Source organism: Heterocephalus glaber, unplaced genomic scaffold (genome assembly GCF_053883595.1).
Source record: "Heterocephalus glaber isolate CG9 unplaced genomic scaffold, H.glaber_assembly_v1.0 deba00001072, whole genome shotgun sequence".
NCBI classification, from domain to species: domain Eukaryota; kingdom Metazoa; phylum Chordata; class Mammalia; order Rodentia; family Bathyergidae; genus Heterocephalus; species Heterocephalus glaber.
In genome coordinates, this window is record NW_028258189.1 from 6,324,112 (window position 1) to 6,346,513 (window position 22,402).

The 22,402-nt window shown below is 47.3% G+C and overlaps 1 protein-coding gene across 4 annotated transcripts in view; it reads left to right on the forward strand.

Moving 5' to 3' along the window:
* The window catches only part of Dhrsx (dehydrogenase/reductase X-linked), a 123,797-nt gene that overhangs the window by 73,221 nt on the left and 28,174 nt on the right, over positions 1 to 22,402 (forward strand). For all 4 annotated transcript variants that reach the window (XM_004867319.3, XM_087209958.1, XM_087209959.1 and 1 more), the window contains 2 exons: positions 10,223 to 10,324; positions 20,169 to 20,376. In XM_004867319.3, coding sequence (XP_004867376.1) covers positions 10,223 to 10,324; positions 20,169 to 20,376 — 310 coding nt within the window. The remainder of the gene's footprint in view (positions 1 to 10,222; positions 10,325 to 20,168; positions 20,377 to 22,402) is intronic.

Here is a 22,402-nt window from a genome sequence, read left to right on the forward strand (position 1 = left end):
GTACCAGGCCCATTGTCTGAGCACTGCCCGTGTCCATAAACTCTGCATGTGGGTTGTGCTCTTTCCTCTGTGTGTTCACCTGCTGAGAGATTGCTTCTCAGTGTGGAATTATGAGTTGTGGCAGAGAAAGTCCATTCAGAGGCTTGGAGACACAGTGCTCTCCTCCTGTCCCCTCGCCCTCTGACAAGAAATTCTTGGTATTCTTCCAACAGAGCTTTTTCACTTTCCACCCCCTGGAGTTCACAGAGCCCTGCAGAAAGATTTTCCATGGCAGAATTCACGTTGGCAGGCTTGGTTTCTGCCTAAACCCACGGAGGTGTGCTTCTGTGAGGTGCTAACACGGGGAGACATCGGGCAGTGGTTTACTCTGAATGTCGATCTATTTCAAGTGTACACTCGAAACTCAGTGGCGTCAGTGGATGAGGCAGTGCCTGGTTACACCATCAGAGTTGGCCTCCATGATGCCCCTCCATGCATCATCATTAGCTGTAAATTAGAAGCAGGTGCAGACACAAGGGGCATGTTCTCCCGGGCAAGCTGTGGAGAGTTTGCAGAGCCTCCCACTGCAGAGACCAGTGCTGCAGAAGCCCGAGAAGCCAGCAGTCAGCACTTCACAGTACAGAGCAGCATTGCTGAACCCTAAAGTGTGGCCAGCAGCAGATATTCCAGAGCAACGATGGTGACCACATTGTGTCAGCTGGACAGGGACTGCAGTGGCCTCAGGACCTGGCACGCAAACCATCCCTGTGTTTGTGTTGTGACCATGAATTGGAGAACTGAAAGTGCTCCTTCCTGCTGAGGTGTTGTGGTTTAAATAGGAGCTGTACCCACTGCCTCGGTCCCCAGGGCAGCAGTTTTAGAGGTGTGGCTTTTGGAGCATAATTGAGCACTATTAATTTATTGATGAGTTTGCAGCGGAGTGTGCTGCCAGGAGGTGGAACCTGGTTGAGGGGGAAAAAAAGACTTACAAAGACAATGAAGTATGTAGGAGAAGTCCACAGTCAAAACAAAACCAGTTGGGTGTTGATACCGGGTGCTCTTTGGAAAGACATAATAGGCTTGATGAACAGTTGCTACCAAATCTTAATGTGTTCTTTACGACAACTGGTGGAAGTCAGGTAGAAATGTGGAGTGGCAACTCAACAAGACCATGGCTATTACTCTACCAATGCAGTCACCTCACTCCACATCTGAACAGTGTGCCCTTAGGGACTCGGGCTGAAGAAGGACAAAGCATTCACCTCAAGAAGGAGGAACTTCAGAATGCACAGAAAAGTTCCAAGTGAGGGAACTCTGTAGGAGGTTTTGCAAATCAAAGATCCCTGGTGCCCAACCTCTCCACTGTGCCGTAGACACACACGGCCCCAGAATTCCTGTCATATGTATGAACACTCTTATATAACTCCCTCCCCTTCACTCTGCTGAGGATTCAAAGATGAAGGAAATTTGTAGATGTCATTAAGGTCCAAAGTCAGTGGCCTTGAGGTAATCTAAACAGGAACCATCTCGAGTGGTTGTATTAGACAGCCTTCCCATTTCTGAGACAAAAATACCTGACACCTGCAACTTAGAGGAGGACAGATTTATTCAGCTCATGTTTTCTGAAGGTTCAGTCCATGGTCAGCTGGTCCAAGGCAGAAACATCATGCTGGATGGGCGTGGGGGAAGAAAGATGCTCCCATCCTGGTGGCCAGAAAGGGAGAGAGAGGGAGAGATAAAGAGAGACACAGAGACAGACAGAGAGACGGAGACAGACACCAGAGACAAGAATCCACTCTTCTGAGTCACATCCCCCACTGTTCCAACTCTTTTGAACAAGGCCCCTTCTACCAGCATATTCAGCTCTGAATTCACGGGTGGATTCATCCACTGAAGAATACTCATACTCCAAGCATCCTCCAGCAGCCCCACCTCTGAACACATGAGAGTTTGTAGGGACATTCTAGATCTAAACCCTAACTGTGGACCTGAGTAAAGACATAATTCTTTCAAAGAAACTTGAGACAGAAGCAGACTGTTTTGCTGCCTTTGAGGAAGCAGATGGCCACAGGGCAGGGAGCAGAAGGCGCTCCCAGGGGCTGAGAGAAAGAAATGAGCCCTCCATCCTACAAGCAGGAGGACCTGAATTTCACATGCATTGAACAAGCTTAAAAGAAAATCTGAGCTATTAATACCATGCCCAGCACTGTCTAGCACCTTACTTCTATCTTGGGGAGACCTTGCAGACTCAGGCTGGCCACTTACACCCAGATGTCTAACTTAGAGCCATGTGAGATCATACATGAGGGCTTTTCCAAGCCAGTGAGGTTCGGGATACTTGTCACCCAGCAGAGCTAGCCAATACACACGGTTCCCCAAGCAGATCTCCGTGGACAGATTTGAGGAAAGCCCTGCAGGAAAATGGGCATCTGTATTTACTGAGATCGAAATAATCCTGCTAGCTTCTCACTAGGTAACAAGAAGGTTGAACTCGAGTGACAGAGCGGGTGAAGAAACTTATTAAGTTAATGTTCCCCCGATAGGAATTGCTCATCTCTCACAGAGGGAACTGTTGAAAGAAATTGGCCCCTGTGTTCCACGTTAGGGATGCTTCTGCTCTTTGTTTTTTCTCTTACCACCTACAGCAGGCAGGTCACCACACAACTCAGGGTGCTTCCACCGATATCGGGGTGGGGAGTTTATTACAGTTGGTTTTCTTTTACTCCTTTCCCATCTTGGTCCTTCAAGCATGGCTCAGCATACGTTCACATTAGATCAGGAAAGAGAACTGCATCTCAGAAATTAAGCTTTACGTGATATCCAGTGTATCCCAAATGAGATGTGCAGGCTTTTGCTGACTTCCTTTTGATGTGGTAAAACTTCTGCAAACAGAGAGGGCTGAGCCTAGAGGAAATAGAAAACTGGGACTCTGGGGTGGGGAGAGCTTTCTTTTATCCACTCTTGTGGGTGGATAATGGATATAAGATCCCAGATGGGCCATTTACCTCTCTGGAGGAAAAAAAGAAAACTGTTCTAAAGCTTTAGAGAAACCTTTGTTTCCATAGCAACATTAAGATTGACACGTACCTCGCTGGTTAGATAAAGTAGACAAAGACATTCTTTTCTCCTTAATTTTAAAACGTGTTAAGGACTTGTATTCCTGGTCTTGGGAAAATTCAAGTGTCTCTTTGTTTTGTTTTATTTTTTTATTTCTCATATGTCTACTGTACTTTTACTTCCTAGAATAGGGCTGGGTGTAGTTCCATGAATAGGACAAGCAGATGACCTTCCCCAAACAGGATGCCTCGGTTTATCTGCCCATATCAGTTATGTTCCCAGAGCTGGAACACAATACCTGCCACCCATAGCTCACAGGACAGGTTTATTAAGCTCATGGTTTCAGAGGGTTCATTCCATGGTCAGCTGCTCCAGTGGTTTCAAAGGGCCTAGTCTGTGCTTGGGTGGGCCAATGGTTACAGAGGGTTCAGTCCATGGTCGGCTGCTCCAGTGGTCTCAGAGGGTTCAGTCCATGGTCAGCTGCTCCAATGGTCTCAGAGGGTTCAGTCCATGATCAGCTGCTCCAAGGCAGGAACATCGTGGCAGATGACATGGTGGAGAGAAGATGCATGGTTTATGGAAGCCAGGAAGCAGAGCAGGACAACAGAGCCAAGAGGAAGGGGTCAGGGACCTGGTATAGTTCCCAAGGTCACAGCTCCATGACCCACCCAGACACATGCAGAAGTGTGCTTTACTAATCCCACTGATGTCACCCTACAAGTGACATAAAAACCAGCCCAGGTCTAACATATGTCCTGATGTGGCGAGGTGACCCGAACCTTAGGTTCTTGGATGTCGACAGTAATGGGCTGGGTTATCGTGATTTGTTCTGAAAGACCAACCAGTACTCCAAGACACCACTTGGAAAAATAAAACCTACTCTCTGGTGTAGCATCATAGTCATCAGAGAGAAAGAAAGCAGTACACCGTTTTGGGGACTTTTCTTTCCCTTAATAGTTCTCCCGTGTTTATTATTTCTGTCACTGTGCTGTGTCAGAAATACACCCAGCGACTGAGGCTTTGGGTCGGCTTAAGTTGTCCATGTGGAGTGGGTGCGCAGGGGAGGTCTTTGAACAGGTGAGCTGTTTCCACATTGCATAACATCCCGACCCCTGGTTATCATGAGCATGGATTCTGGGAACTGCCTGGTTTTTCAGGATGCTGCTGCTTTGTGCAGTAGCTCCGGAGTCCTCTTTCCTTAGTGTTTTCAGTTGTACTGTCCTTGTTTCCTTGATGTCATGAATCATTCCAGATATTTCCCTGTCATGGTCATTTTGACTTTGGGGAACAGCCAGAAGTCACGCGGTGCCAGATCCAGTGAATAAGGTGGATGAGGACGCAGTGTCATGTTTTCATTGGACAGAAATTGCTGTAAATGTTTGAGCAGTGTCAGGTGATCAGAAAATGTATTGAATGCTTAAATTTAAAAATGTATTAAGTAAAAGACACATTTTCATCAATCCCCTTCAAAATACTACCCTTTGGTTCCAGTACACTTATCCCCATGATGCTTGGCAATGTGTCTTTTACTGAATAAGTTTCTTTTTCTTTCTTTCTTTCTTTTTTTTTTCCTTTGGTACTGGGGATCGAACTCGGGTCCTTGTGCTTGCGAGGCAGGCAGCAGAACTGCTGAGCTAAATCCCCAGCCCCAATAAGTTTCTATTTAAAAAAAGAAAAATGTAGGGCTGGGGATTTAGCTCAGTGGTTCCGCTGCCTGCCTCAAAAGCACAAGGTCCTGAGTTCGATCCCTGGCACCAAAAAAAAAAAAAAAGTAAACCTTCTGTATAACTTTCTTGTACCAATGTCAGATGTCTTACAGGGATAGAACCATGTGCTCAGTAGAGCTGGAAAGGACATCATACTACACAGAATGGCAACGAAGACTTTGAACTGTTTGCTGAATTCATCTCCCTCCATGCCATGGATGTGACTCTTTTCTTTCTGTCCTTGTCCCTTTCCTTTTGTCTCTTGCTATCTCTTCATATGTCTTTTCTAGAAATAGAAATTAGACTCGCTCCTTCCAGCTGGGCACTGTGTCTTACCCTCCTGTCTTATCCACCGCCTGCTGTCCACGGGCCACACCATTTCCACAGGTAGCTCCTGATGCCCAGGGAGAGAGGACATGGGCCCTGCAGGTCTCAGGAACCAGCTCAGGGCCTGTGGTATGGGGCAGGTTCGCAGCCGGGACCACAGTCAGCGAGCCCCCCTCCACACGGGCAACACCTGCTCATCTCTTGGGGGTCCTGGGGGTCCGACCAGGGGCTCAGGAAGCAGCAAGTGCATCAAAAGCCCAGGTTTTCCAAATCTTCAGTACCACTGGATATGGTCACTGTTCTATCTTAGCTCTCCTCACGGAAGTGTTGTGTTAGCTTGTCGAGCTCTTAATTTACATTTCCACAGAGCCCCGGCCCAGGCCAATGTGGGTGTCCTGACTTTAGCAGTTATATTGGAGCCTCTGTATATTATAGCAACCTTATTCAATTTGAGCAGCCCTTTTATGAAGGAAAACGTCTCTAGCTGCAGGCTGCCCTATAGATCACCTTCAGCTTTTTTCTTCCAGGTACACACAGTAGCTCTTGTTCATTCTGATAAAAGATCACTGATCATTTGCAGTCTTCCTTCTGGTTTTCTCATGTGCACAAATGCATGCATGTTACTGGTCAAGAGATTTTTTTTTTGTCCTCCTTTCTTGTAGTATCAATTTTTTTCTTTTTACACAACAAAAACTTTAGTTTTTGTTATCTAACATTTATTTCAATGTATTAAATTATTTAAAATATTTTCATGGTCAATGCAAACTTGATAAACTGACTAAGATCAGCCCCCTTGCACCTGTCTGTGTTTTGAATGAACCGGTATTAATGGGATTGTCTATTTATTCCTTGGGAATCTGAAAGAATTTGGTAAAATACCAGTGCTATGTCCTCCTTCCTGGAAGCCATTCCTGTTATGTGTGTGGTGTTGGAAATGGAACCCAGGGCCTTCACACTGAGCTACATCCTCAGTCCTTTAAATTTTTAAATCTGAGACAGCATCTTCCTAAGTTTCTATGCTGCCCGGGCTGGGCCAAAACTCACAACCCTCCTGCCTCAGCCTCCCGAGTAGCTGGGTTGACAGCCATCTACCACTGTGCCCAGCTTGAATTTAGCTTTTTACAAAGTCCATCTTCACAATCCACATAGCAAGGTCTTCCTCCCTTTTTTTCCTTCTTCCATGCACTGATTGCTGCCTTCTGAGGAGGAGGGATAGACACATTCATTACCTGATTCTCTCAGCATACAGCGTACACAAGCAGTGAAACGTCACCCCGGATGCCATACCATGCACAATTATTTTGCATCAATGAAAAAGTGACAAATACATTTAGAAAACCAGCTTGGGTTTTGTGGCAGCTGCAGTAGTTCAGAGCTCACCCGTCTGGTCTCAGAAACTGGTGTCCAATGTAGTGGTAAGAGTGGGATGCCAAGAAGGAAGGAAGGAAGGGCTGGACACGGTGGTGCACACCTATAATCCTAGCACTGTAGGAGGCGGAGGCAGGAGAATTGCAAGTTTAAGCCCAGCCGGGGCAACTTAGCCAGACTGTCTCTGAAAATGAAAACTAAAAAGGGCTGGGGATGCAGCTGTATGCAAAGGCGCAGGGTTCAATGCCCAGCACTTCAGGAAAAACAAACAGAGAAAAAAAGATTTGAGTTTCAAGTCACATCTAATAATTTGTGGCTATCATCTCTTACCATCTCAGCAAGCACCCAGCTGTCCTCCGGGATTTGGAGTTCGGTTCAGTGGACGTCTGGTCTACCTCGTACCTTTGGGAGCTCAGCAGTGCCAGCATCACCGCCTGGTGGACAAGCTGTCCACACTCGTGAACCTCTGAGAGATGCACTCAAAGCGCACTCAGACCACAGCGGCCCTGATGACTTGCAGTTCCTGGTGGACACTCCATCCTTCCCACCCACAGAGCTTGATGTGTGGAAGCAGTTCTCTGTGGATATCACCTGCCACCTGTCCTCCCCTTTCATGCCAGCCACGCTTTTATGGGTGCAGCTTCAAAAAAGATGGAAGAAATTGCTTCTGACAGACAGTGGATGTAGAAGCGACTAAACCCTCAAAGCAGCCATCTCAACAGGAGATGGTGCTGCTACTATTTCTGGTTAGTTATAGACAGTTTTTCCCCTGGGAAACAGAACAAACATCCTGCAAGTCACTATGTAACACAGGCTGGTTTCTAACTCCCAGTGATCCTCCTGCCTCAGCCTCCTGAGTGCTGGAATTACAGGCACGTGCCACCATGCCTGGTCCTCCAAGTCTTTCAAAATCTAATAATATCACATTGCTGGAAGCTAAGTGTATGGTTTTACCAACTCTGCCATCATCATTTGCAGTGACGAGTCGTAGCTCTTCATCCTGAGTGTAAACTTGGGTGGATTGAGACACCCATGGAATGGCAGTTGGATTGTGAGATTATGAGTGTCAGCCATGGCATAACTCCTGAATGGGTTCAGAGCTGAATGGGCCATTAGGGGTGGGGCTTAGTTGGAGGAAGGGGGTCACAGTTGTGACGTTGGAAACTCTATCTGTTCCTGCCCTCTTCCTGTCTGGCTCTTTCTCTGCTTCCTGAATACCACACTGTGAGTATCTTTCCTCCACCATGCCCATCTGCCATGATGTTTCTGCCTTGAAGCAGCCGACCATGGACTGAACCCCCTGAGACCACTGGAGCAGCCGACCATGGACTGAGCCCCCTGAGACCACTGGAGCAGCCGACCATGGACTGACCCCCCTGAGACCACTGGAGCAGCCGACCATGGACTGAACCCTGTGAATTCGTGAACCAAAATAAACTTGTCCTCCTTTAATTTGCAACTGTCATGTACTCGATCCCAGCAGCAGCTAATGAGTCATACATTAGCATAATGAGGGCTTTCCTATTCCCTGCGTCCCCGCGGATGTGTTAAAGAGAAATGCCAACAGCATGTCAGAGCTCCCCTTCCAGATGGCACTGTGCCCTAGAACAGCACTTCCAGACCATCAGTGCCAAACTCCTGCTTCCTGAGTCTGCCAAGGCTGCGTCAGTTGTGCTATGGTAGAAAAGAATTCCTGGAAAAGTGCATTTAAAAATCAAGCAAAACCAAAACTTTCAGTGTTGCTTTAAAAAAAAAAAATTCACTAGATTCGGCAAACATAAAATATCAGTTTTTTCTGCTTAGATTTTTAAACATTTGCTCTCTATTTCTGCATTTATCTCATTGCAAACAGCCCACAGGATGGACCCCATTTCTAGACCACACAGCAGCACCTGGCCCATGGTGCCATCTTGATTCCTTAAGGGAAATGTCGATGCTGGACCATGTCCTTCTTCATACCCAAGTGTCTCGACACACGTTGGCTTTATCTCCACGCCAAGGAAACTGGAGGGAGCCGATAATCTTAAAAGATGTGCTGTCCTTAGATTAGCTCAGTGCTGTTATACATCAAAGTTGAAATGCAAATGCTTCTAACCTTTTTGAGTTTCTCCTATGTTTACCTTATATACAGCATTTTCCAGGTTATCCCTGTAAATGTCTTTTTGAGCATTCCACTTTGTTTAAAACTCCATTTCACTGTTTTCATTGGCATAAAAGCCTAGGACTTCTGTGCACTAACATGCTTCTGATTTTCCCACTGTGTGTTTTCTCCAGTGTCATATTTTCTCCCCAGATATTTCCTTAAATAACAAGACTGTGTAATTTCACAAAAAAATAAAACATGGAGTGCCATTTTGATGCAGATGGTAACCTTAAGGTTCGTGGGTTGAAAGCTTGGTCTTCAGCGTGAAAAGTAGAGTTAACCAAGTGGTAAGGATGTACTAGAGTTGAGATCTACAGTGTGCCCCAAAAGTCTTGTGTGTTTGGAAGATGACTGGATCATGCAGTGCTATACTGTCTGTGGATTAGCCCAATGATGAGTTCATAGTTTGTGTATTGTCAGGAAGTTGGTCCTGGCTGGAAGGGTGAGTTCTTGTCCCTGCCTCCTCCCTTCTCTCTCTGTTTCCTGGCTGCCATGATGTGAGCGTCTTTCCTCCTCCACACCCTTCCGCCATGTTGTTTCTGCCTTGGAGCAGCCGACCATGGACTGAACCCTCTGAAACCACAATCCACAAAACCTGTCCTTTTTTTAAAGCTGTGGATGTCATTTATTTTGTCCCAATGATAGAAAAGTTGGCTGATGATGATAAGAAGCAGGAGACTATTAATGGTATTCAAAAAGAATCAAAACGGAAGGGTGTGTGTGTGTGTGTCAGCGTGTGTATGTGGGTTCTTTCTACTGCAGTATTGGAAGATGAAGAGAAGCGTGTGACTTTCTGGTTTATCATGGCTACCTGGTAGCATTTCATCCAGAATAATGAGTTTTAGGCAGGAAGATGTGTCGAGTTAATCTGTCTGTTAATTTGTCTCTTTCCCTTCAGTAATGAGAAGTATGAAAATTCTCTCCCTGGTAATGATGAGTGAAGGATTATTTGCACCTTGTAATAATCAGCAGCACATCAACAATAAGTTTGGCAGACAATACAGAAGAATCTAATAAGGCCGATATGACTTATTTAGAAAGGATCGTGTGTCATAAAACATTTTGTTAGCATGTTGCACTCCTTTGGAAATATGTGCCCAAAGAATCACCCCCCCCACACACTTTCTAACCTGCAAGATGTGTGACCTTCATAAGAATGGTAGCAGGTCTTTAAAAATCATGGCTTTTTCCCTAGCAGGTCATCACGCACATGTCCTGATGGCCTAAGCACACTCTGTGACCACCCTACAGCCAGCCTCCACCCTGCCGTAGGGTGAGGGTTTGTCTTAGTCCATTCCCTGCTGCTAACCCAAAGCAGCTGAAGCCACGTAACCTCCCACCTCCACAGACCATCCACGTATAAGTTTAGTGCTCATGGTTCCAACACAGGAGTTTCTGTCTTGTATGATGAGATGACAACACAAAGACAGCCCACGGTCTTTGCCTTGTTCTTACAACCAGAAGCAAGTGTCGGGTCTAGTCACCCTGAAGCACATTTGCCTCAGTGTACCTTCCTGATGTTTCTAATCCAGTGCTATTTTGTAATGAGATAGAAGTTAATTAACCTGCCTCACATTCCTGTACAACCTACCTGCAGTGGGTTAAACTGTAACCAGGTTGTTTTTTTTTAATCCTTTTCCAGTGGAATTTTTATACTGTGATCTGGCTTCCATGCGGTCTATCCGGCAGTTCGTCCAAAAATTCAAGATGAAGAGAATCCCCCTCCATGTCCTCGTCAATAATGGTGAGTTCTCTTGAAATCGCTGCAAGATAGAATCGATTCTGGTGTGAGTGTGAAAACTCCCAGTTAAAACACTGACAGCCAGGGGTCAGTTTGGATGCAAACATGAGCTCTAGCTCTGCAGAAGTTTCTGCAAACCAGAGATGCATTTTGGTGCAAGCATGAGCTGCAGTTCAATTTGAGCACACGGATGAGCTCCAGTTCTACTAAAATTCCTCCAAACCAATTGTCAGCTTTAACGCACACATGGACTTCATCATTACATTGTTTGGGGAGTACCCTCTTTCCCAAGATTGGATTCCCATGGGTCAGAAGTCAGGAATACACGTGCCTTTTCTGGCTGCTAGTTCGTTCCAGACATGAGTTGGCGTTTGTCGTAAAAAGAATCCATTGCAGCCCGCTGGTGTGAAGTGGTGGTGATGTCATCCTGTGCCATGTGTGGTTGATATTTTGAGGAGTTCACCTGTGGGATGATACATCAAACTCCCACGAAGGGCTGGGTGTTCCCAGAAATGTCATTCAACCCCACGCCCACTCCTGCAAACTGCTCAGTGGGCTTCAGATACATGCGACCAACCCTGTCCTGAGTTCTGCCAGGTGGCCAGCAGCCCACACCCGGATGTAGCCAGTCACTTTCAAAGTCCCCATCCCTGAATGCAGGACACCGGGGGGCGGACACTTCAGGTCTGACCGATCGGACCTGTCATGTCCAAACCATTTCCCTTTCTGCTTGAATTGAACGGGCATGGAGGGAGACCCAGTGAGGAAAGACAGAAAGGAAGCAGAGTCCAGTTAGAACAGTGGCAGAAGAGACACAAGTAGTAAACCTAGAAACGCTGCATCTTCCCTCCAGCCACATGAGATGGCTCTCGAGTGAGTCTGATATTTCACGACAGAGAAATAGCTACTAGATTACCCAGTGCCGTTACTGCACATTACTCACCAGAATTCTGCCACGCAGAACCCTAACTTAACGATTTCTGCGCAAACCCTTGGTGCCCTGTGAGATAGCAGATCCCGCACTCCGGCTCTGAGGGAAAGGGCACAGCTCCGAGTAGGGAGGGAGGAAGGAACAGCCGCCCTGCCAAGGCTGGGACCCTGTCCGTCGGACGAAAATCCTCACATTTGGTGGCCACTATTTGCTCATCTTCACTGTTATCCTTTTTTAAAATTATTCATTAAGTTTATCGGTACATTTTAGGTATGCAATTTGCTGACATTCATCATTGGGAATTTGTACCTGTACGTGATGCATCTTGGTTCTTATTTTTTTGCTCTCTTCAACCCCTCCACCCCTCTCTGTTTACAAAAGCTTTGTTTCCCTTTTTATCCTTCTAGTCTCATTGTTTTTCTTTCCTTTCTTTCCTTTCCCCTGCCCCTCCCTAGTTCCCACTTCCCCTTCGAATATTTTCTTCCTATTTCAAAATCTGTTATATATTTTGATCCTCATTTACACTTTCAGTTTCTCCCACCAGAGAAACTATTCTGTATTTACACATGTGTGTCCTGTTTATTTCACTTAAGAGGATGGCCTCAATGTGCATCCACTTAGTTATAAATGTCTGTAGTTTATCTTTCTTTATGGCTGAGTAGTACTCCATTTTATAAAAACAAAACACATCTTCTTTATGCAATCACCAGTTGATGGGCACTTGGGCTGTCTCCAAGACTTAGCTATTGTGTTTGTTTTTTGTTTGCTTGGTACCAGGAATCGAACTCAGGACCTTGCGCCTGCCAGGCAGGTGAGGCACCACTGAGCTACATCCCTGGCCTACCTATTGCTAGGTTAATCTGTTTTCTTTCTTTTCTGTAACATCAAGAGTATTAGCAGGCAGAAAAAAAAATGGTCAGATTGACAGACTTCTCCATTTGTTGGATTTGAAATTCTCACTGCAGGCTTGAAAGGAAAGACATGAGCCATACGAGTGCATGCAGTCCAACTTGTAGGATGTATTTCTGTCTCTCATTCTGTGGCTCTGATAGGTGCATCTTGTCCAGAAAGCCACGGGTAGCACCATCTCCTTTGGGTGGTACATCACGCATTACAAATGGACGGGGCTCCTGCAGAACGCTTCGCAGCCATCCTGATGTTTCCGTCTTCTCCAGGGAGTTTTAACAGTAATTTCACAAGTATTCTGTCTGATTTTACGGTTCCCTCACGCCCATACCTGAAGCTGACATACAGAAGTAGATGAGTCCCCACTCGATGGCTCTGTGGCATTCCTTCTGCAAGCTCTGACTGTAGGCTTGCTTTGTTGAGCATCCAATAGAATCAATGAGTCGAATTATAATATTAGTCACCAAAAGCGGGGCTGAGAGGAGCAGAGTCTGTTTGGCCATGCGTCTTATTTCCTCATTATGCTCAGTGCCGCGAGTAATTAGTAAGTGAACACTTGTTCACACTGTAATGGCAGGGAAAAGGACTGCGCACTCTGGACACTAATGTATACAACCCTCTTAGGGACTTTTACGGAGTCTTCTGATCCATTTCTTTCTTTCTTCTTTGAGACAGGGTCTGACTATGTAGTCCACACTGCCCTCAAACTCACTCTGTAGCCCAGGCTGGCCTCAGACTCACAGTGATGCTCCTGCCTCAGCTTCTCAAGCGCTGGGCTGACAGGTGTGCACCACCACGGCCAGCTCTGCTCCAGCATTTCAACCACGGAGGTGCAGGAAAGATGATGAATGTCAAATCTGATCACTTTCTCTAACACTCCTTCCTCCATTCCGGAACTAGAGAATTTTTGGAGAAACAGATATGTCGATGGCATTTTCTAGAGTGGATTTAGATCTACAGAGAGGTGGACGTCTCACGTACATTATTCTGTCTCCACGTGGGGATTAGGATGTGGACGTCTGGAGACATTACTCCATCTCTGTGGGCAGATCGGAACGTGGAAGTCCCAGGGGGAACATTGTTCATCTCATCATTCCCGCCTCCTCTCTCCTTCCTGCCCTTCACAGGCAGGAAAAATACAACAAGAGCCCTCACAGACATCACACTCTAGCCAAGGAAGCAAGCACTGTACAAATAATTACTCTGTGAAATGTCTTCGGCATAGGAAATGCAGCCTACAGTGTGGCAGCTCGGTCCTGTAAAATACAGCAAAGATTACATCCTCGGTATCAACTGCATGGAAATTTCCTTACCTGTCCCCCTTGGCACACCATTTCCAGGAAATATAACAGAAGCCCACTTAACAAATGAATAATGTCCCAAAATGACACTTTGTCCTTTTCTCCTCTTGTGTATTTTTTTTTCTCGTTATCTTCAAGAGCTTGGCCAGGCTGTGGCTGTGCTTGGATCCAGGCAGGTTCCTGTGGCTGACGAGCACAGCACTGCTCAGTATTTTTCTTCTAGTCCCTCTGGGAAGGAGCCCAGTTGTGGAAGAGGTGGAAGTAATGGTCACCCTGGGTTCTGTCTGAAAAGGGAGCCATGCCCAGGACTGGAGGTACAATGCTTCCTGTATTAGTTACTGTCCCATCACTGGTACAAAATACCCAAAACCATGAATTTTTGGCTCCAAGAAAAAATATCATGGTGGATGGAGGAAAGAGAGAGAGAGAGACGGAGAGAGAGAGACAGAGAGAGAGAGAGAGAGAGAGAGAGAGAGAGAGAGACAGAGGCTCATGGTTCTCATGGCTGAAAGGGTTCAGTCCATGGTGGGTGCTCCAGTGCTCTCAAAGGGTTCAGTCCATGGTCAGCTGCTCCAATGGTCTCAGAGGGTTCAGTCCATGGTTGGCTGCTCCAATGGGCTCAGAGGGCTCAGTCCATGGTCGGCTGCTCCAGTGATCTCAGGGGGTTCAGTCCATGGTCAGCTGCTCCAATGGGCTCAGAGGGCTCAGTCCATGGTCGGCTGCTCCAGTGATCTCAGGGGGTTCAGTCCATGGTCGGCTGCTCCAATGATCTCAGGGGGTTCAGTCCATGGTCAGCTGCTCCAAGGCAGGAATATCATTGTGGATGGGCATGGAGGAGGAAAAACACTCACATCATGGTGGCCAGGAAGCAGAGAGAGAGAGAAGGGAGGAGCTGGGACAAGAAATCACCCTTTCAGGTCACACTCGAGTGACCTCCTCCAACCAGGAAGTCATCCATGATGGATCGACTGGTGAACACAGCACCCCATGACCCAGTCACCTTCCACGCACCCGACACTTTTGGGTGACATGTTCAATCTAAACCACAACAGTAAGCTTCTAATGTCCCCTGCTCATCCTGCCCAAGATAGGCAGAATGTACAGTAGACACACCCAGAAAGCCAGAGGCAGCATCCTTTCCTGGCAGAACTTCCTGTTTTCCTGGCCGAACCACCACATCCATGGATCCCAGGGTAACCCATGGACTTGGGCGGAGCATCCCACAGTGCCCAAGAAGGACACAAGGCTGCAGGAATGAAGATTTCCCAGGCCTCATAATCAGGAGGACACCCCAAGATGGGAACAGTCACCATCCCAGCTTGTGGGGGCTTTGGTCAGACTTCCCTTGGTTTACAGGAAGCAAAGCATTTCCTCACATGTCACTTCTTTTTAGTTTGTGCACCAGGGTTCGGGAGTCAGGGGTACTAGGAAAGTGCTGGTGTGCTCGCATGTGAGCAGGTTTCTCCCATACACTGCACTCACAGAGGGACTCTGGTGCATCCTTCAGCTTTCTTTCATTGTGAAAACAGCCTCGAGAAAATCAGGTCCAGAGGAGGTGTATTTTGGCTCATGGCTTCAGAGCTTTCAGTCTGTGGTTGCCTGTCTGCATTGCCTTGGAGTCAGGGCAGGAACATCAGGACAGAACGGCGTGGTGGAGAAGATGTACTCAGGATGGAAGCAGGAGGAGGACCGGGCTGGAATCCCACGAGCCCCTTCAGGGCCACGCCCCAGTGACCTCACTTCCTGTCCTAGACTCCACCTTTTAAAGGTCCCTCCATCTTTTTTCTATTCCATGAAGTTTATTGGTACATTTTAGGCATACGTTATGATCTCATGGTTCCACTGTCTTTAAACTCAGCAGCTCCCTGCGCCTCACAGTAAGCCTCCTGGAAATATTCAAGATCCAGACTATCACACTTTGATATTTTTAGTGTCCAAGAAGGTTACAGCTGGTCTGGAGAGTTTCTCCAAATGATGTCTCTTGGACCTGCCTGGTGGAGATCCTGTTCAGCAGCCATGTGCATGAAGACCATGGGAGACTTTCTGTTCCGAGCGACTTCTAACACCCTAGGCAAGCTAGCTTTTGTGCTTTTCTTGCTTTTCTATTTTTTATTTTGCTCTTAAAGAGACCCGCCAAGTTTTGGCACACAGTTAATACATCAGATATAAAATAGTGTTTTCCTTTGCTTGCACGTCTAAAATAGACCCCGACTGCCTATGTCTGGCCTCTCTGGCAAGCTCAACAGTGATTTATCAAACACAAGAATCGTGCAAAGTAGAACTCCCAGAGCGCTGTCTCATTATTTACACCGCACATGCAACAGTTTTCCTCATGTGCTGTCCCCTTCCCCATGTTTGAAAATTGATGGGCTGTTAATGACCGCACAGGATTTATGTTCTGTCTTTGCCAGGCATTGCCCTGTAATTCTAGCAGATGGATTTCTTAAGATAAAGAAAATTATTGATAGATTCTTTTCTCTACCCAGGCAAAAGTGCCTGTCAATGGTGACCCTGAAATATAGCAGCTGTGCTTCTGCAGCTGTGTACTTAGTTCGTGTTCATTCGTTAATTCTTTTACTATGTCAGGACCGAGGAGCAGGAAGACTCAGGAGTTCATAAAGAAAGGGGTGTCTCGCCAGGTACTCACTCTGTGAGGCTGAGGCAGGAGGACCTCAACTTTGAGCCAACCTGGACGACTTAGTGACTTAGGAAGATCCTGTCTCAAAATTCTAAAAAATAAAATTAGAAAAAGGACTGGAGTTGTAGCTCAGTGTGAAGGCCTGGGGTTGAATCCCCGGCTCTGCAAGAATAAATCAGTATATAAACAAGTAGAATAAAATTTAAAAATAAAGAGGAAAAGACAGGATGCAGTTGGCAGCTGAGAAATCGCATGCTTGTACCCGTTTCCTGTGGGCGGGTCGAGGATGGGATGTTACTCGGTTTCCCCTGGGTGGTTTCCCGGGGAACAGGCTGCCTGGTTATCTGATGTCTTCCCCGCTGGAAACAATGGCACCCAGGAGCCCTCAGTCCCTACCTCCGCTTGGGGTGATTGAAGCTGTCACGTGTACCCCTCCTACCCCCAGCACCCTCTGTGTTTCCACTGTTGAGTCTAGTATGTCACCTGGCCGGGGTGATCAGAAACGCGGTGACTGCTCTGCTGGGCGCCGTCCAGTGGAAAGGCAGCTCGTGAACACACGACGCTGTGTCCTCCTCCACCCGAGTCACCGCAGCTGGCACCGTGCGACTCCCGGCTCCTCCCCAAGGTCAGGATGACCCGGAAAGGTCACTGATCTGAGTCCACTCGGGACATCGAGGCAGCCGGAACGGCGCAGCTAAAGGCCCTCAGGAAAGAGGACTCCAGAGCTGCTGCAGACAGCGGCCAGGACGGCGGGAGGAGGGTGTGCACAGCCAGGGAGGAATGACAATGTGGTTTTTATTGTAATAATTCCTTATGTTAACCTTGACTGTATTTGTCTTTTATTTATTTTGCACTTTTCTTATTCTTTCACGTTTGCAGTACTTTGTTTGAAGTTGATCCGTGTACCCAACACAGCTTAATTGCTTTCCATCCCTTTCACTCCCCTCGCCCTCCCTCCACCTCTTGGCCCCCTTCCCAATGGTTCCTTTTCTCCCTGCAGCCTAGCCAGTATTTATGATTACTTTTTCTTTTTCTTTCTTTCTTTCTTTTTGGTACGGGGGGGTGGGGATTGAACTCGGGTCCTTGTGCTTGCCAGGCAGGCTTGGTGATAGCCATTGTTTCTGGGGTGAGGTGGAATCCCAGTGCTGTTTACATGTGCATTGCTCTCATGGCACAAATGTTGACGTCTCTTCATGTACTTACTAACCTTTGTACTTCTGTGAGGCTTCTATTCATTTCCCTCGCTAATTTTTTTATTCTGTTCTTTATTTGGGGCAGTGTCTAGCTTTTGAGTTCTTTATATATTCTATCTAGACATTCTTCTGAGGAATCGCTTGATTCTTCTTTCCATTTCTGTAAGTTGCCTCCTAATTCTGTTTCCTTTGCTGTGTGGAAGCTCTAATTTGAGGCCCTCCCATTTGTTGATTCTCGGTGCTATTTCTTGTATCTTTGGGTTTCTATTCCAGAAGTCCTTGCCTACACACGTGTCTGCAACAGTTCTACCTGTTTTATCTTCCAGAAGAGTAAGTGCTTCTGTTTTGACATTTAGATTTTTGATCCATTTTGATTTTAGCTTAGTACATGGCGAGAGATGTGGGTCCAGGCTCAGCCCTCTGCAGGCGAAAAGCTCGTTTTCCCAGCCTTGTTCATTACAGAGGCTGTCTTTCTGGCAGTGTGTGTTTTGGGCCCCTTTGTCAAAGATCAGATGGCCGAGGATGTGTGTCTGTCCTCCGTTCGGTCCCCCTGAACCTCCTGTCTGTGTTTGTGCCAGTGCCGAGCTGTGTTTGTCAGCGTAGCTTTGCGATAGAACTTGAAATCCAGAACGGCAATGCCTCTGCTTCTCTGTCATTGCCCAGGGTTGCCTTTGGTCTTCTGAGTCTCCCGTGGCTGCATATGCATTTGAGGGTTGATTTCTCCAGACCCACGCGGCGCGCTGCTGCTATCTGACTGGGATTGTATTACATCTGTATAACGTGTTGGTAGTATAGGCATTTTGACTACATCAGTGCTATTATGATTATTATTTTCCCAATTTCTTTCTCAGTGAGTTTATTCTTGGTGGAGAGGAACACTCTTGATTTTCCCGTGTGGGTCTTGCATCCTGATACATTGGTCAATGTGGTTGTTAATTCCAGGAGTCCTGTGGTGGGGATTTTTGGGTCTCCTCCGCAGAGGGACATTCACCATATTGGCCGATCGTCCTCCTGTGCATTTGGTGGCCAGGACACCACACTGGGCAGCCTTTCGTCCAGTGGGAGAACTGTGTTTGAAACCAGGGGGAAGAATTTTTTTTGAGGGGTGCTCATGGCAAGGTGTCTTTTGCTGTCATAATTTAAAACAATATTCTAATAGAACATTAGTTCTGTTAGTATATTAGTAATAATAACCTAATTTAAAAGTTCTAATAATTCCTTAAATTACATATTCTGTAGTTTCAAAAATATTTACAGTACATATGCTGTTTTGTTTGATTTATACAGTAGTTAAAAGAAGAGTAGTTTTTGTGCTGTTCTCAATTTCTTTCTTTTTTGTAAGAGTCTTTTTGGTCCATGGTTCGCACTGTAACATTTTGGCCATTCTTTTAAGATTGTGGTACACAGGGTAGTAAGTATTGCTGTCCTGTAATTTGTTATGAAATTTCACTTCATCTTCTTCGTAGAAGGAAGAATGTTTTAAAAAATATTTTGTGTATTAATATCTACTTGTACTAACATTGAAATAAAAATGAAATAATAGGGGGCCGGGGATTTAGCTCAGTGGTTTCGCCGCCTGCTGTGCAAGCGCAAGGACCCGAGTTCGATCCCCAGTACCAAAAAAAAAGAAAAGAAAAGAAATAAGAAGAAGTGAGACACATAAAAAACCATTGAAACGTTCACCTTGTTCGTCCGTCACTTCCTGTATCCAGCTGCCCTGGCTGCTGACCATGGAGACGCAGAGCCCTCTACACGTAAATCAGAAAGACAGGGGCCGAGGATTAGCCGGGCTTCACTGCACGAGCGAGGGGCCTCAGAGTCTGGGGGCCAGATGCATAAAGCGGAGAACGTGCTTTTATGATTCTGTGGAGAGAACAGCAGCGGTGAGGCTGGGTGGGAGCTGGAGTTTGCAACAGGCGACATGGACACTTAGATCAGCCTCTCTGTCTCCCTCTCTCTGTCTCTCTCTCTCTCTCTCTCTGTCTCTCTGTGTCTCTCCCTCTGTCTCTCTCTCTGTGTCTCTCTCTCTGTCTCTCTGTGTCTCTGTCTCTCTCTCTGTCTCTCTCTCTCTCTGTCATCTCCTTCCTTCCTTCCTTTGCAGTACCGCCGATTGAACACAGGGCCTTTATACTGATGTACATCCCCAGCTCTTTTCTTCGTTTATTTTCTATTTTGAGACAGGGTCTCCTTCCATGGCTACACTGCACAGCTTGTCACCCTCCTGCCTCAGCCTTCCAGGGCACTGGAATGACAGGTGTGCACCGCCGCACCAGCCAGCCTGGACTTCTCCGTGTTTCATCTGTCGGACTCTCTGAGGAGAGGGCGCCTTGCCACACAAGGCCCTCGGCTGCAGGCCGTCCTAACCTCCCTGAGCATGCTTCCCAGAGTTGTGGGCCGGGATGATCCTTATTCCGTTCGTGTGACGAACTCAGTCTCCGGAGGTGACACACAGGGGCTTGTGCCACTCCCCCCTCCCCTGTCTGCTGCTGTTATCCCTGCAGTCATCGTAGACAGGTTCAAGCTCAAGGGCAGGAAAGGAACTCATTGGTCACTTCCCACCTACAAATCGGGAAACTGAGACCCTAATGCTGAGAGGTCAAGCCGGGGGTGGAGGCGCACACCTGGGATCCTAGCACTCTAGAGGCCAAGGCAGGACGAGGACCATAAGTTCGAGGGCAGTCTGGGTGCCATAGTGAGTTCCAGGACAGCCTGCTCTACCTGGCGAGACCCTGTCTCAAACAAAAAACCCGGTGAGCGGTGAGGCAGGACCTAAGCTCACCCATGCGCGTGTCTTCAGCTGCTTCGCATCCCTGAAATCCATCCTGCCCAGAACCCACCATCCCACCCCATTTGACTCCTGGGAATTCTTCTTCCCCAGCTGGAGTCATGATGGTGCCTCAGCGGAAAACCGAGGACGGATTTGAAGAACACTTTGGCCTCAACTACCTGGGTCACTTCCTGCTCACCAACCTCCTCCTGGACAGCCTGAAGGAGTCTGGGTCCCCGGCCCACTGCTCCAGAGTGGTCACTGTCTCCTCTGCCACGCACTATGTCGGCGAGCTCAACATGGAGGACCTTCAGGGCAGGTAGGCTGCAACCTGGGAAGCTCCTGGTGGTTTTCTAGGCAGGGCAAAGGTTTCCCAGGCTCTGTGTATCTGCTGGGTGCTGCTGTGAGCTGTACATGGTGCTCAGGAACCTCAAAGCCTGTGTAGATCACCTACTATTTGTGTCATGTCCCTGGGCAGAAGTCAGACATAGAGAATGGAAAGAATATGTAAACCTCCTCTTCCACCCTGTTGAAAACATCACCCAGTATATTAGTCATTTTCTTCTCACACGGACAGAATAATCAACATTGGCCCCTTCAAAAGTGACAGGTTTCTTTGGCTCATGTGTCTAGTGCGTTCAGTCCATGGTCGGCTGCTCCAGTGCTCTCAGGGGGTTCAGTCGATGATCGGCTGCTTCAATGGTCTCAGAGGGTTCAGTCTATGGTCAGCTGCTCCAGTGGTCTCAGAGGGTTCAGTCCATGGTTGGCTGTTCCAGTGGTCTCTGAGGATTCTGTCCATGGTCGGCTGCTCCAATGGTCTCAGGGGGTTCGTACCATGGTTGGCCGACTCCAAGGCAGAAACAACATGGCAGGCAGGCATGGTAGAAGAAAAATGTTCACATCATAGTGGCCAGGAAGCAGAGCAGAGAGAAAAAACCCAGGGAGAGACACACCCTTCCAGGTCACACCTACGGTGACCACCTCCTCCACCGAGTTTGCTCCACTTCCCAGCACATTCACAATGAACTCATCGATGGAGTAACCCACTGATGAGCACTGTGTGATCATCTTCCAAAAGCCCGAGCTCTGAACACATGAGACTTTTGGAGGACCCCTTAGATCTAATCAATAACACCCACCAAGTCTGCACGTTGTGATTTATCTTAACTCTTGATGACATCCAATGCATTATCTTCTCATCGGTAGGACTCTTTGGTAGATTCCTTGCATTCCCTCACCTGTATTTTAAGTGTGTCCTTCAAAAAATCCACATGTTGGAGTTTGAATGCCCACATTCATATGTAGGTGATTTTGGGAAATGATTGAATTCAGACAACATCATAAATGAGGTCAGATGACCTCATGATGCCATTAGTGGATTTGTGAGAAGAGGAAGTGAAATCCAAGCCAGCATGCTTGCTCTGCTTCTCCATGGAATGTTCTATGCCATGCATCAGGAAGGTCCTAACCAGATGCTGGAGTCATGCATTTGGCCTTCCAGGTTTCAGAAGTGTGAGCTAATGAAACCATTTTTTAATTCCCCAGTCAGGTGTTATAGCAACAGAAGATGAATGAAAATATGCTCCTAAAGGGTAAAAGAGATCATTCTGTGTGAATAGGTGTTTTACTCCATCGGGGCCGCCATATGCAATCCCACAGCCTGGGCAGCTGACACACAGCAGAGCTTGGTGTCCAGTCCTGGAGGCTGAGGTCCAAGGTCCAGGCGTGGCAGAGCCCGTGTCTGGTGAGGCTGCTTCCCAGGTCACAGGTGGCACCTTCTCCCTGTGTCCTCACCTGGTAGAAGGCAGGGGCTCTCTGGGGTCTGTGATGAGGACGCAGATCTCATCCATGCAGCTCCACCCTCAGGACCTCAGCACCTCCAGAAGGCTCTGTGTCCTAACACCAAATCTTGAAGATAGGACTTTGAACACATGAGATTTTGGAGCTTGAATATGTTCAGTCCATTGCATTAGGTCTTTTGTTTATATTTCTCTGTTATGAAACCATGGATTTTCAAAGCATTCATGTCCTGCTTGGACAGATGTGGATGCTAGGTGGACTCGGGATCAGATTGTGGGACCAGACCAGAGCATTTATAGGAATTTGAGCTCCTTAGGCCCTGGAAGCCTCAGGCTTGAGAGGAGCTGAGGCCCTTTCGTGTGGGGGACCAGAATCTTTCATGGTCTGCATTTTTTCCTCCCCAGTGTGGGGCCACTTGGAAATAAAAGCAGACACTGGGGGCTTCTGAGGAGGCCATCACCAACCCAAGAGTGGAGCCAGGCTCCTCAGTGTGTTCCCATATCTGCTTATGAGTGCGTAACCAAAGAGGCTCATCTCACTGGATT